At 38.5% G+C, this 14,267-nt stretch overlaps 1 protein-coding gene across 6 annotated transcripts in view; it reads left to right on the top strand.

Annotated features, from left to right (window-relative positions):
- The window catches only part of LOC110019613 (inositol hexakisphosphate and diphosphoinositol-pentakisphosphate kinase 2-like), a 175,557-nt gene that overhangs the window by 38,503 nt on the left and 122,787 nt on the right, over positions 1-14,267 (top strand). For all 6 annotated transcript variants that reach the window (XM_020717352.1, XM_020717350.1, XM_020717349.1 and 3 more), the window contains one exon: positions 6,328-6,398. In XM_020717352.1, the coding sequence (XP_020573011.1) occupies positions 6,328-6,398 (71 nt within the window). The remainder of the gene's footprint in view (positions 1-6,327; positions 6,399-14,267) is intronic.

Genomic DNA, 14,267 nt, shown 5'->3' with positions numbered 1-14,267 from the left:
CATCCAACTCCAATATTGCTTGTTAACACGTACTTGCAATGCTAGCACGTTGCTTTTTTTGTGTCACTTGTCATTCTTACTTTGACTGCTACTTGCTTTCAAATCTTCTGCCACTTATCATTTGTGCACATCTTCGAAATTCTTAGTCTCCGTGTTGACAAGCTTTGATGGATCTTTTCATCCTCTTTTAGGGAAATTTGAGAGTGCAATTGCTTCTCTAATCACTTTTAGCCCTTTGATATTTATAGAGTGACCGTTTTTGTCGCTCGACACTGCTAGTCGTGCCATCTCTCTCGCTTGCAAGTTGCAACTACTAATGACTATTGTAGCTACCATCAAACTTTTTTATATAAAAATCTTCTTGATACCGTAGTTAACCTAAAAACAACAGAAAATCAAATATTATTGTTGAATTCAAAATAGAGAAATACAATCTCCCAAGCGGAAATAGAAAAAAACAATAGACACGACTCATAAACTCAAGTTGGGGTCCATTTCTGGGATGGTGGTGGTCGGCTAAGTGGATTGCGAAGGGTGGTAGGTGGATGTAATGGTTGGAGGTGGCGGTTGCAGTAAATAGGTGCTTTTGGAGCGTTGTTTGGGGACATCAATGACTGTAGGGAGGCTGGGAGAGCCCGGAGGACAGCAGGTTGGTTGTTCTGGGTGACAACAACAAGGGGGAAGTCGATTGTGGCAAGGGATAGCAAGGTGGAGGTCTGGGGCAGCGGTGACAGCAGGTATTTAGGGTTGGAATAACAGCGAAAGCAAAAGGGGAGGGCTGTAACAGCGAGGACAGTGAGGATGGATGGCTGGAACGGCGATGGGGGATGCAGATTGCCTGATAGCAAAAATAAGGCTGCCCTGGGCAGTGATAGGAAGGAAAATGTCTGGACAACATTTGTCGCGAAGATAGCAGCTGGAATTGTTGGAAAACTGTAGGAAAACAACCATGAGCGACTATTATGGGCAACTGCATTGATGCTGGGAGACCAAGAATGACACGTGGAGGATGCAGAAGGGGATAATGAATATAATCACCACTTGGAGAGCAAGATACAACCGAAACACCACATGAAATGTTAGTATACAGTCTTCAAAGGGAAAAAAGAGACGTCGACAGCTGTCCCGATACAAAACACACAAAAACTGTCATAAATCACATCTTCAAAGGGAAAAAAGAGACGTCGACAGCTGTCCTGATACAAAACACACAAAAACTGTCATAAATCACAAATATAACAGAAATATAGTGCTAGGTAAATGAGGGGGACCCCACTTCTGTTGGGCGGCATGCCCTATGCCCAAAGGAGGTCCTGTTCTCCCTTGTTGTCTCTCCGCTAAACCGGTCCAACTATCCTATCTTTCACGTGCTTGGTTCAGCCAGTAAGAAGTTCACTTCAGTCTTCCAGGGTTGGGGGAGCTTCGACCTCATATATGAAAGATTTTACTTCCTTATAGTATAGAATTGAATCAGACACATTGAGATTAGCAGAGCTGCTGTAATTCACGTGGTTTGGAGGGACTTTGACTCCGTTGATACAAGCACCAAGATTCTACATGCGACTGCATTGTCCCCTAAAATACTTGAAAATTTTTCACTTGTTTTAACCTTATAGGGATACATTACTGAAGTGGAAATTCATGTCATGTATATTCTGTTGAATCCTCTCAAAATAATTCATTGTTGTTTCAACATGATCTAAAGTGAGGACAACTTGAAACTCACTTAATGGTGGTGACCATTGCTGTAAGCTATTGAACAAGATGTCCCAAAACTCTCTCTATAATGACTGCCCCATATTTGGAATTAGTGCCTATCACACTATCCTCTATCATCACCAAAATTGTTCTCTCTTGCACTTCTCCTCTCGTAAGGGCACCTGCAACCTCAATCACTGCAAAAGGTAAGTGAAGGATGTGTTTTCCGTGTTTGGTGAATGAGTAGGTATTTCTGTACTGCAGTCAAACTGCTAGTCTCCCCATTAGGATGTGGCAGGCTTCCATGGGCACCACGTCGTACCACACTTGATCTTGTAGCTGGTTTCTAACCAAAAACTCTAAGAGACACCTTCTATCATCTGCAACCTCAATCACTGCAAAAGGTAAGTGAAGGATGTGTTTTCCGTCTTTGGTGAATGAGTAGGTATTTCTGTACTGCAGTCAAACTGCTAGTCTCCCCATTAGGATGTGGCAGGCTTCCATGGGCATCACGTCGTACCACACTTGATCTTGTAGCTGGTTCCTAACCAAAAACTCTAAGAGACACCTTCTATCATTGTCGGCTCTATTCTTCTTCAACCAAGTCAGAGAATATGATTGTGAATGCCTCTGAGTAGTGAGGCTTAACTTATCCACCATTTGTGTATACACCTTTTTGTTGCTACCTCCATCAATGATGAGGCCGCATATCTTCCCCTTCACAGTGCAATGAGTGTAGAATATGTTGCGGTGAAGCCACTGCTGCTTCCTGTAACCTCGATCTGAAGGTTCTGTCGAACCACAAGCATCTCACCTTCATTCGGTGGAAGTTGGTATTCCTCACTATGCTTTTTAGCTGCCTCTTCCTTACTTGGTGAAGGACAAAACTCTGCTAGTTGGGCAACTATATCACGAGCGGACCCGAGACTTGAAATTAACTAAGACAGCAACAGACGGATGGGCGGTGAAAGTAAATTCTCTGCTATCTTATTTATATTACTAATAGTTTAATATTAAAAAATCATGAAAGAACCACTAAAAAAAATAATTAAATTAACAAGTAGAAATGTGTATCTTTCTGGTTGCTGTTCTTGCATCTTATACACATTTGATCTTCTATTCATTTCATTCAAAATTCAAAACCTAAAACAATATTAAGTAAACATAGTGAATTAATCTTAAGATGATACAATAGTAATCACACTTCTAAACTACAGTAACCTAAGGAAAAATATTTCAATATGCATGCTGGTATTTCATATCTCTACAAGAAATCTTAAAATATGCTAATCTTTCATATTTCTATAAGAAATCTTATATATGCTAATGCATGCATCAATTAACTTTTCTAAATGAAAAATATTCAAGCTTTCTATATGCATTTATTTATCTTTGCTTTTACTTTATACTCTTTATATGCACATCTGACTTTGTGAGGATTTCCGTCAACAAAACCTAACACACCCTTAGCCGTGTTGCCCCACCGGCTCCCGTCGACACAACGGTTATCGATGTAAAGATCACAATTGTTTAGGGTGGAAAGACTCTTACCTGCCTCATGACCGATTTTATCCAGTCGACTCAACGATTAGAAATGAAACATCAATATTAACTGGATAGGTAACTTTTGGTCTATTCGTTCTTAAGCCGATATTATTCCGTCGACACATCACAAATGTATGGGGTGGTGGAATAACTCTATGCGCACAGGTACACTAGCGTCTCCTGCCTGTGCCATTAGGGGGTGAACTTCTTTGAACACAGGTATAAGCATTCATATATAAGCTATTTCATTCTTCTTAGCATACATTATTTGGAGACATCTTTATACATATACTAATGTGCATATTTATTCTATTATGCAGCTATTCATCATACATACCTCTTATATCATGCATGTCTCTCATATTAAGCATCTCTTATCTCATCATATCTCTTATATCGTGCATATCTCATATATTATCTCATCATATCTCTTATATCGTGCATATCTCTTATATCATTCATATCTTTTATCTCATACATATCTCTTATATCATGCATATGTTTCCTATCGTGCCTATCTGAAGCAGCATGCATCTTAGACATCTCATGCATATCATTTATATCTTTTCTATCATGCATATATTTTCTACCTAACAATATGAAGAATCTGCAATAATATAATTTAACCGAAGTAAAACAAACATATAAATCAACATTACATTTTGAAATAAAGGAGACTATATTGCTAGAGTCCATTCCTCAATCTCGTCGGTGTTTTCCTAGCTAGCTCTAATCGCGACTAGATCGCCATAGTCACGCTGCAATCACGTTGGTGCTTCCCGACTAGCTCTAATCGCGACTGGATTGCTAGAGTCACGCTGCAATCCCATTAGTGCCTTCCCAGCTAGCTCTAAGCGTGACTGGATCGCCAGAGTCATGCCGCAGTCCCTTCGTTGCTTTCCCAGTTAACTCTAATCGCTACTAATTCGCCAGGACGAAGCATAAGAAAGAGAAAAGTGGGAGTTTCGGGCCTCTGTATGCTGATCCCAACTCACACAGAAAGACAACTAGGTTTAGCTCTGATATCATAAAGAAGAAATTGCACTTGAAAACTTACACATTTCTGTAATGACTTGGGCTTATATAGAGCCTTACAACATTTACAAATAAATCCCAGGACTTCTTCAATTTTCAAATAGGACTCTATATTAGATACAAATCTCATTAGTGCCAAAATAAGATTCCTATTTATTCTATTAGGACAATCATTGAAAAGAAATGTGTTTTAGAGTTGCATGGAATAGACATGAGCATAGATTTTGTAGTGGACAACATCAGACATAACAAGGCGATAACTTTATTATGATGGGGGTAGATTAATTCTAGAAGCTTCCAGAGAAAAGGGCGAAGCCCCTCCTAGCTGAGGAGAATGACACGGGAGCATCTCAGACTGGATCCATGGCCCCGTTTTTGCGAGATCTTGTAACTTGGCGGGTTCTGCCGATTACGCGTTCCCATATCCGTGGAAGGATCACAGAAAACTTGCGATTGAAGGAATTGGCATAGGGACCGTCGATCTTCAAATTCTGCATATTTATTTTTTTTCTTTTCTGATTTTCGTTCCTATTTATCTATTTCTAATTAGATTTTTCTGTAAGAGAACTATATATATGTTGTTATTTTGCTGTTTAGGGGAATTATGACCTTTTAATATTTTAAGGCGATGTTTTCTTCTGGTCTTATCTATCAGGGTGTTGTATCATTCGATTTCTTTTAGGTGGTGTGTCTGTAACCTGAAGGATTTCTGTGGTGGTCTCTTACGGACGTTCGGAGATCTCACTCGTCACCTAATTTGCTGCCTACTGCCGTTTGACAGCAGAAAACAGCTGTTTTCTGCTTCTGATTCGCTGTCTTCCCTCTCTTAACTCTAGAATTAAGTCGCCATCCTATCTTACACTTCTTTGCTCATCTTATAACATACTTATTCCCTTTCTTCTGCTCTTTCACATCTTCTAGGAGCTCTGCAATGGTATCAAATTGTGTGTTATGGATGTAAAATTTTTTTCCTACCATTTTTTTGTCACCAATAATTTCTCATTACTGTACTATCTAAAACTTAGTTGGGTTGCCGACTTTTATAATATGGGGACATGTCGCTGGCTCGTGATTAGTGACACTTCACAAAGATTGATTTCTTAACACTACAGATCATTTATTAGTATAATATCTGGATGGTTATTCTATCACTTTGATGAATCATTGATCCTAGAGGCATCATCTTAATTAGGCAGCTCTTCAATTTTGATTATTTCATGTGTCGGCATATGATGGGCTGCGCTTGATTTAGGGTGTAATTGATTGCAAACAGACCTGTTTCAATTGAAAGTTTTTATATGTAGCCTTAATTCAATTTTTCCAGAGCCGCACATCCTGTTGAACTTCACCAGCAAATCCACAACCTTTAGGGAACAACATAGCCAACGTCCATTTTAGAAACAATTGAATGCTCACTTGGGAAACAATCACAACTTAGGAAAACCCCCGTTGAAACCCAAATAATTAATCCGATGAACCAACACAACTCAGTGTTATTAGTCGGTGAACCAATAATGAATCAAAGGCGAAGCAAATCAAATCTTTTAATTTAAAATAGGAAGCGGTTTTCCATTAATAGCTATGCATAGATCATAAAGTCAACATCAGATAAATCAAATGACGTTATCCATAATATCACACTCCACAATCCAATTGAAACAGCCCATAGTTAAAAACAAATAAAACCATAGCCAAGCAACTCAAATCATGGACTTAAATCTTCAAAAATTTGCCCATTAACGGCAACTCAGCAAACTTGGCTTAACTGCAAACAGAGCCAAATAAATATGTCGATTTACATCAACAGCCTTTTGCAGAAGTGGAGCTTCTCAAGGTGGGGTTAGAAAACAGGTTGGATCACTGAGCTGTTTAACACTTGCGCCATGTTGTGCCATGTTGTGCCATGTAGGGCCATTTCTGTAACAATTTTAACTTCCAAAATAAAAGTTGATTTATAAGTTAATATGTTTTTTTTAAATATTTATGTAATTGCTTTCTCCTTTGATTATGTTTTCCTGTAAACTAATTATTGACATCATATTTTGAAAGGGGATAACCATAGCATCATGATATATTATCCTAGTTCTGCTGGTGGTGGGATGAAAGAATTGTTTAGAAAGGTGAGTTACTGATTTTTATTTTATGTGATTTTTGGAGCTTTCATTTTACTAAACTTTGGAAGCTGCTTTAGTCATAATTCATGATTATACAAGCATCAGTATTTTAGGATTTTGCCAGTTATCATGATGAAATTTGAGTTGATATAATATTTAAGATAGTTATTTTTGTGGATTTTTTGTTTTGTACCTGTTTTGGAGGGTTCATCCATGAAGTTTTCCGAGTAATATGAAAAATCTAAGCATGTTTGGTATGATAGGAGGTTTCTTTAGCCAAAGATTATTGTGGCTGCCTATTTTAGATTGGTTTAAATTCCTGGGCATGATATTGACAGTAGAGATTCATAAAAGCTCTAATATATGAATTCTTATATTGCCTTGTCCTGAGTGGTGGGTGGCACATCCTAATAATTTGAAACATGACCAAACAACTCCAGGGGTTAAGACTAAATAAGACAGTTTGGTATAGCATTGAAAAAAATTTCCTAAATAATAATAATATGAAGACTGAAAAGCATTTTTCTTATGTTAAAGCATTGATTTTATAATAGTCTAATACTATAAAATTAATACATCTCACTAATGAAAGCAGTGGAAATGAACTACAGATGAAAAATGATACAAGATCTAGCAACTTTCTGAACAAATCAATTACTTCAGATATAAGTAATATCCATAACCAAATAAAATATACTGCTTTTGTGGCTGCTTCAATAGTGCTTGTTAGTATGAGTTTGCTTAGCAAACTCAATAGGTAACTTCTATTTAATTAGGCATGAACAATGATTTTATCAAAATCATGCAAATATATTTTGTTGTATGTTTTTCAATGCACCGTTTTTCTGATTTGTTGCCTGCACTTTTTCTTGTGTTTGCGTTCATATTGATGATGAATTTATCAAAGTTTGTGCAATTTTTCTTCATCTGCAGACTATTTCTTCATCTGCAGACTATTTGTAATTTTTTTTTTTCTTTTCCGTGTTTCTGAACATATATTTAAGCATGCAAATGAACTAATATATTCAATAAGCTACTCATGTCTTAGTTCAATTAGAGCTCTTTCATGATTGTTTAACTAACTAATCAAATAAATTTTAGCATTTTTGCAAATGATTGATTGATTATGAATGAGCTTGAATCGCTTGTTTTTCAATTTGTTTATGATCATGAATAATATCTTTTAAAATTTATCAACAAGCTTGATTAGGGCTCAATTTGTTTTAAGACTTGATTATAAATTTATTTAATATGTGATTATGGGTGTTTTGTTCTTTTTAATATTAGATTACTTTTGTTATAAACAGAAGACTCTTATTTATTCTCTATAATAACATTTTTTTAATTCATTGTTCAATTAAGTCTTGTCTCATTTTTAAGCATAATAGCTCCACATTCATAGGCACAATAGAGCTTATTTAGTTAACTAGCAAGCTGCTCAATAGTGTTGGCCGTTCTTAAGCTTGATAATACTGATGAGCCACAAAAACCAAGCACACAAATTGAGCCTGAACACTACTAAAATACTCAGTTCAAGATCGATCACGAGCTTGAATAAGATTTTGGTAAGCTAGCTTAAGCTCTAGCAAGCCTCTACTCAGCTTAGCTCTGTTTATTTGCAGTCCTATTTATATTCGTATATATCTTTCAACAATTTTCTCGACCTTTTTTTGGTTCAAGATATTAGGTGAGTTTTGACAATGCTTCTTTGGTGCCTTTTTAAAGGGGCTGCAGAAGTAGGCTATCTTGCATGCTAATAAAGTTATTTTTGGTGGAGTACGCAGTGTACCACACACTATAAAAACCATCAACCACACTAATAAGTGTGCTTAGGTGCATTTTATGTGAGTGTGCATAAAATCACATAATATTTCCTAAAAATGCGCTCTCTATATTGTTAAAATGAATTTTATAAAAGTCATTCTGCCTCCTCAATAAAGTTGCCTGGGCAAATTTTGTGTAAACTAAATTCACACTACCTATAATGTTAAAATATTGTTTTTCTTAATTTGACAAATTTTTTTTTTCTTTCCACACTTATGCTTATTCTCATGTTTTTTCTTTCTTTCTTGTCCCATCATTATTTTTTTATGCACGTGTTGGATGAGTTTTAAAAATATCTTCTATGTTGTTCTTGTGACGGGATAGTGAAATTAGACCAGCTTTACCACACCTTGTAGCACATAATGGGTTGCACATTCATAGGCTTTAACCAATACTATATTATAATAGAATAGGTTGTACACATGGAGCTTAAAAGCTCCACCCTATGTTTTGCTTGTCGCTACAAGATGCTTGCAAGCAAATGTAAGGAATCTACTATTGAGAGAAGGAGATGGAGAGTTGGAGGGAGGAGGACTGCAGAGCTAGTTGTGAGAATTTGTGCTGGAGGGAAAAAGGGTAAGGAGAGGAAAGTTTCTTTTGTAAAAGAATATAATTATTTTTATATTCTTTTGGTGGGAGGAGGTGGTTTTCCCTGCATTGAGATTTTAAAGGATATTGATGCCAAACTTGCAAGCTAAAATGCAAATTAATGTGAAAGAAAATGTAAGCAAAGAATTTCAAAATGAAATTAAACTGAACTGAAGAATTATGGGATTGAAACTGTTAATAATTCCTAACCCTAGAAGGATAGAACCCGAGGAGATGTGTTACCGGAGTTAACCCAAATGACAACGTAAATGCAACTTTTATTACTGAAAGCAAATAGAGATTACAATCGAAGACACTTGGAACTAGGAAATAACAAAAGACACAACGAAAACTCAACTAGGGCTTAATTCGAGGGTGGTGGTGCTGCGGTTTAAGGAGAAATAGTAAGTATAGAGGGATTGAGGGTCGAGAGGCAGCAATGGAAGGCAGTGGTTGTAGCAAGGAGGTCGACTGGTGGTTGGAAGGTGCGCGACAACAAGATTGTGGCAGTGGTTGCTGCAGGAAGGTTGTGGTAGAGTGATGGAAGGAGTGTGGAAGGCTCAGGGTGGCAAAGGACGGTGACTGGAAGGGATGGTGGCAGATGGGTGGTGGCTAGAAGGGGCGGAAGCAAGCGGGAGGTGGTTGGAAGGGATGTGAGGCTGAAGGAAAAAAAGAAAGAGGCTTTTTTCTGGGTAGAAGGAGCAAATGCGACTACAACGACAGTGAGTAGAGGCTGTAGGAAGTAGGGAATGACAGATAAGCACCACTTTAGGATGAGTTACAGTTGGAGTACCTTCTCGCCTTTAGATACAACATTGAAAGGGAAAATTTGAACTCCAATGATTGTCCGGGCAAAAACTAAATCAAAACCTAACCCTAAACTCCAAGAAAACAACATATATAGTATTAGCTAATAAGAGGGCTCAACTCATGGAGGTAGCCCTAAACCTCTAAGACATCTATTTGGCCCCTCATTTTCTCCTAGTTGAATCGGTTCAAGCATCACCGGTCCTTGAAAGGACAAGCATCACCGATCCGTGAAAGGACAAGGTTTTGTGTCCCGCATACCCGTGGGAGACGCTCCGCATCAGTCTCTCGGAGTTGGAGCTTCAACATGATTTTTCAAAGCTTTTGTCTGCTTATTGAATGTAACATCGCTATTGTAACCACCCAGGGCTGAAGGATCTTTGATTGCAGCTGTAGAAGCACTTGAATCCCATTGTCGACTGTATTGTCCCCCCAAAAAGCAACCATTGATATCGGCCAAATCAAATGAGAGTACACTGCTGAACTGAACTAGAACTTCGTGCCAAATGTGCCTTGTAGAGTCTTCCAAAGATAGCCTCAGGTTGGTTCATCCCTATCTGATTTGACAATAGACTGCACTTCTTCTAACGGAGACGACCATGTATAGATTATGATGTCCTGAAATACTCCATGTAGTGATTGTCCCGTGTCTGCACTCAGTGCCTCAGTCCAGTTATCCTCTATCGTCACCAAAACATATTCCGTTGGCGTTGCTCCGCTGGCAAGGGCATCTGTAACCTCAGACTTCACTGAAGATATAATAACTATGCCCTTGCCATCCTTGATGAAGGAATGTATAACCTGTCATGTCGAGTCCAACGATCAAACTGTCGTGGTCTCCCCAACAATAGGTGACGGGAATTCATGGGCACCATGTCACACCAAACACGATTTTACTGCTGACTCCCAATCAAAAACACTGCGTGACACCTCATGTCAATGGTGTCTCTATTCTTTTTCCTCAACCATATCAAGGAGTATTTCTGGGAGTGTCTCTAAGTCGTGAAACTCAACTTCTACCATATGTGTAGACGTCACATTCTTGTTGCTCCCTCCATCGATGACGGGACTACATAAATTTCTCTTTACATTGCAACGGATGTAGAATATGTTGTGGTGAAGCCACTGCCGATCTCTCGCAACGTTAATTTGTAGGACTTGTCAGACCATGAGCATCTCGCCTTTATCTGGTTGAAGGTGGTATCCTTACCCTTTTATTTAGCTGTCTCTTCGTTGCCAATTTTCTCTACGACACTTTTCTCGGTGAAGGACAGAACTCGACTGGTCAGGCAATTAGAAGTGATGTGTCCACAGCCATGACATCTGAAGCATTTTCTGGCTAGGACTCTACTGTGGGTTTTGCTCTTCACAGACTTTTTATCACTCTGGGCAGCTTATCATCCTCTTGACTAGATTTCTCAACTGCCTTAGATATTCTCCTACTGATGTCTCCAAATATTGGCGGTTGCCTGAATGGCCATGAGTGCCTACTCTGCTTTTGATTTCTCTCCTCTTTCATCATTAAGGATTGAGTATAATTCAAAGACTAGTAAGGCTATAGGTAAACCACATTGCCAATGGCAAGCTTTAGGCCTCTCTAGCATCGAGCTATCACGTATCCTATGACTTGGTCAAATCACATTTTAGCTTGAGCTGCATAAACTCTGCTGTGTGCTCCTTCACTGATAAGTCCCTCTGCTGTATGTAGTTGAGCCTCAAGAAAAGATCCCGATAGTAGTGTGGGGATAGGTACTATCGCTACAACTCATTATTCATCTTCTCACATGTAGTAATCTTGGTTCGTTTTTTATTTCTCTCCCTTTTCTGGTTCTTCCACGACAAAAAGGTGTTCTTCATCTTGATAACAACGAGTTTCACTTTTAGTTATTTGGCTCCTCCTTGTATTAAAAAATCCTCTCGACGATTTGCAATCACTCTATGAAATTATCCAGATTCATTCTCCCCTTGAAATACAATATGTCCACTTTCACTTCTTAGCCTTTGTATTCTCTAATAGGTACTTGATCCGCCCGTAACGTGTCTATGTCATAATGATATAAGTGCTGGTATTCTCATCAGAAACTTGATTCACTCATTGGTAGATTGATTAAGTCCTTAAAGTTAAATATTCTTACATTGGGGTTTCACACGCAAGTATACTTACGTTTAAGTAATACAGGTCTCTAATTGATTCTAGATATCGATCCCACAGGGATGGTGTTAATGCTTCTAATCAGATGAGTTCTAGTCTACTATGATAAGGGTCTTAGTTTGGAATATAATTTAAAGTGGTCTTTCTAACAACTACTCCTAAATTACTGTGCTAAGTTAAAAATGCTAATTCTAACTATTCTAACTGGGTTGGTGGATATCAAGATATGAAAGACACCAATCTCTTGTGAGTGTATATGTGAATATGTAGGATACGATACTAAGAATCTAATGTGGCTAGTGACAATAGAGCATAAATCTAGGTTACCTTCTTCCGAGTGTATAACAAAGTTTTGGCTTAACTCAGTAAATGTTTCCGTCTGTCATTCTAGAAACTTCTAAGTTAAATACCCTTAAAACTTATCTCCCTAGTAATTGCATTGCTCTATGGAATACTTTTTCTTGCCTCACATGTTCAATGTGGTTTTCCTAGTTGATAAAGCCATAGTCCTCCCGGATCGTTATGAGTTCGCAATAAGTTTTAACACACCAATTGGCTAGATTGATTAGTAAATGAAGCATGAAGTAAAAACCATCACATTAGGATTATAAGATTGATTCTATAAGCATCTTTGCATCTCACATAACCTACATATGCATCACAAGAGAAAGGTAAAGGAAAGCTACTCACTAAGCATGAAGAAGAAAATGGAAACCATCATCAAATCACAAATCAAATCCACTAAGAATGTGTCACAACCAATTACAAGACAAATGTAAAAGCAATACTTAGCTTTCCTTCCAACAATAGATTCAAATCTTTTTTGCTCTGATGTAATACTTCTCCTTTACAATCTTCTCTCAAGATCCTCACCAAACACTCAAGAAGATGGTATAAATACAAACTCTAATCTTCTCTACACCTTCTTTGGCGTTTCTCAGCACTTCCCAGATGTTCCTCTCCGTGTCTTCTCTGCCCTCCTTGTGTCAAATCCTTGTCTGAATGGCTTAAAACCGCCAAAATAATTTCAAATTTGCAGTTGAGCAACTGCAAAAAAATTGTCGTGCTTTAGCGCCCAGAATTGGCGCCTAGGCGCTGCCTTCTTGGTTTGGTGCTTAGAGAGCTGGCACCTAGGCGCCCAGAAGCTGGGTCCAAGGCGCCTGAATGGAGAGCCTTGGCGCCGAGAATCCGGCGCCTAGGCGCCAGTTGTGTGAACTCCCAATTTGCTCCGTTCAACTTCTTTTAACTCTTTTTTTATCCAACTTTGCTCCAAGTGTTCAACCTGTTATACCTGCACGAAAAACACAAGAATATCTTTCTTTAAAGTGTGTTTTCATAAAAAAAAATATAAAATATTAAGGAAGTTAAGCATGCTTTAGGACATATCAGTACTTCATCTTCGTATCCTCTAACAGACACTTTATCTTTTGGGCTCCTTTGATACCGTATCCTAAAAAGTTGTGTTTTGTCATCTTCTCCACTGGAATCATCCCTACAGAAGGGTATCAAGTATTCATTTCTCCCTCTTCGAATCTTGCTACCACTCTCCCCAACAACCTCTCTATGGGTCTTTTCTTCAATTTCATTTAGCCTCTGTTACGCTTGGTGAAACTGTTGCTGTGACTCTTACATGGTAGACTTCTGATCAGGTTTTAGTATTTGCCTTTGCGGCGACATGATTAGGGTTTTGGGGTGGGTAGATGGAAAGAGGTATGTAGGGGTGATGTAGGGTGAGAAAGAAAACTTTTGGGTGAAGGTAGGGTTGGGTGGTGTTGGATACTAGGAATCCTAGGATAGGACTTGGATTGGTCTAGCTCTGATACCAAATGATACTAAAGGTAACCCAAATGACTAATGAAAATGCAACTTTTTTTTCTAAAAGAAAATAGAGATTACAATCAATGGCACTCTGAACTAGGAAATAACAAAAGGCACAACATGAACTCAACTAAAGCTTAAGTCGAGGGTGGTGCACTGGTGCTGCGGTTTAAGGAGAAATAGTAAGTATAGAGGGTTGGAGGGTCGAGAGGCATCAATAGAAGGCAGTGATTGCAACAAGGAAGGTGATGGGTTGCTGGAAGGTGGGCGTCAACATGATTGTGGGGTGGTGCAACAGGAAGGTTGTGGTAGGGCGATGTAAGGATTGTGGGAGGCTCATGATGACAAGGACGAAGAATGGAAGGGATAACAGTAGATGGGAGGAGGCTGGAAGGGACAACAATAAGTGGGAGGTGGCTAGAAGGGGTGGCGGTTGTCGAAAAGCAGCAAACAAACTGTTTTCTGGGTGGAGGCAACAAATACGGTGATAGCGACAATTGAGGGGAGGTTGTGGGAAGCATGAAAAGGTAGATAAACACCTCCTCATAACGAGTGACAACCGAAGCACCTTTTTGCTTTTGGATTAAGCCCTAGAAGGGAAATCCTAAACTCCGATGACTGTACTGACAGAAAACTGAATCAAAACCTAACCATAAACACCAAAAAAAAAATAAAAATAAATAAAT

This window comes from Phalaenopsis equestris, unplaced genomic scaffold (genome assembly GCF_001263595.1).
Source record: "Phalaenopsis equestris unplaced genomic scaffold, ASM126359v1 Scaffold000064, whole genome shotgun sequence".
Taxonomy (NCBI): Eukaryota; Viridiplantae; Streptophyta; class Magnoliopsida; order Asparagales; family Orchidaceae; genus Phalaenopsis; species Phalaenopsis equestris.
The sequence above is the reverse complement of the archived record's forward strand: the minus strand, read 5'-3'. Positions and strand labels throughout refer to the sequence as shown.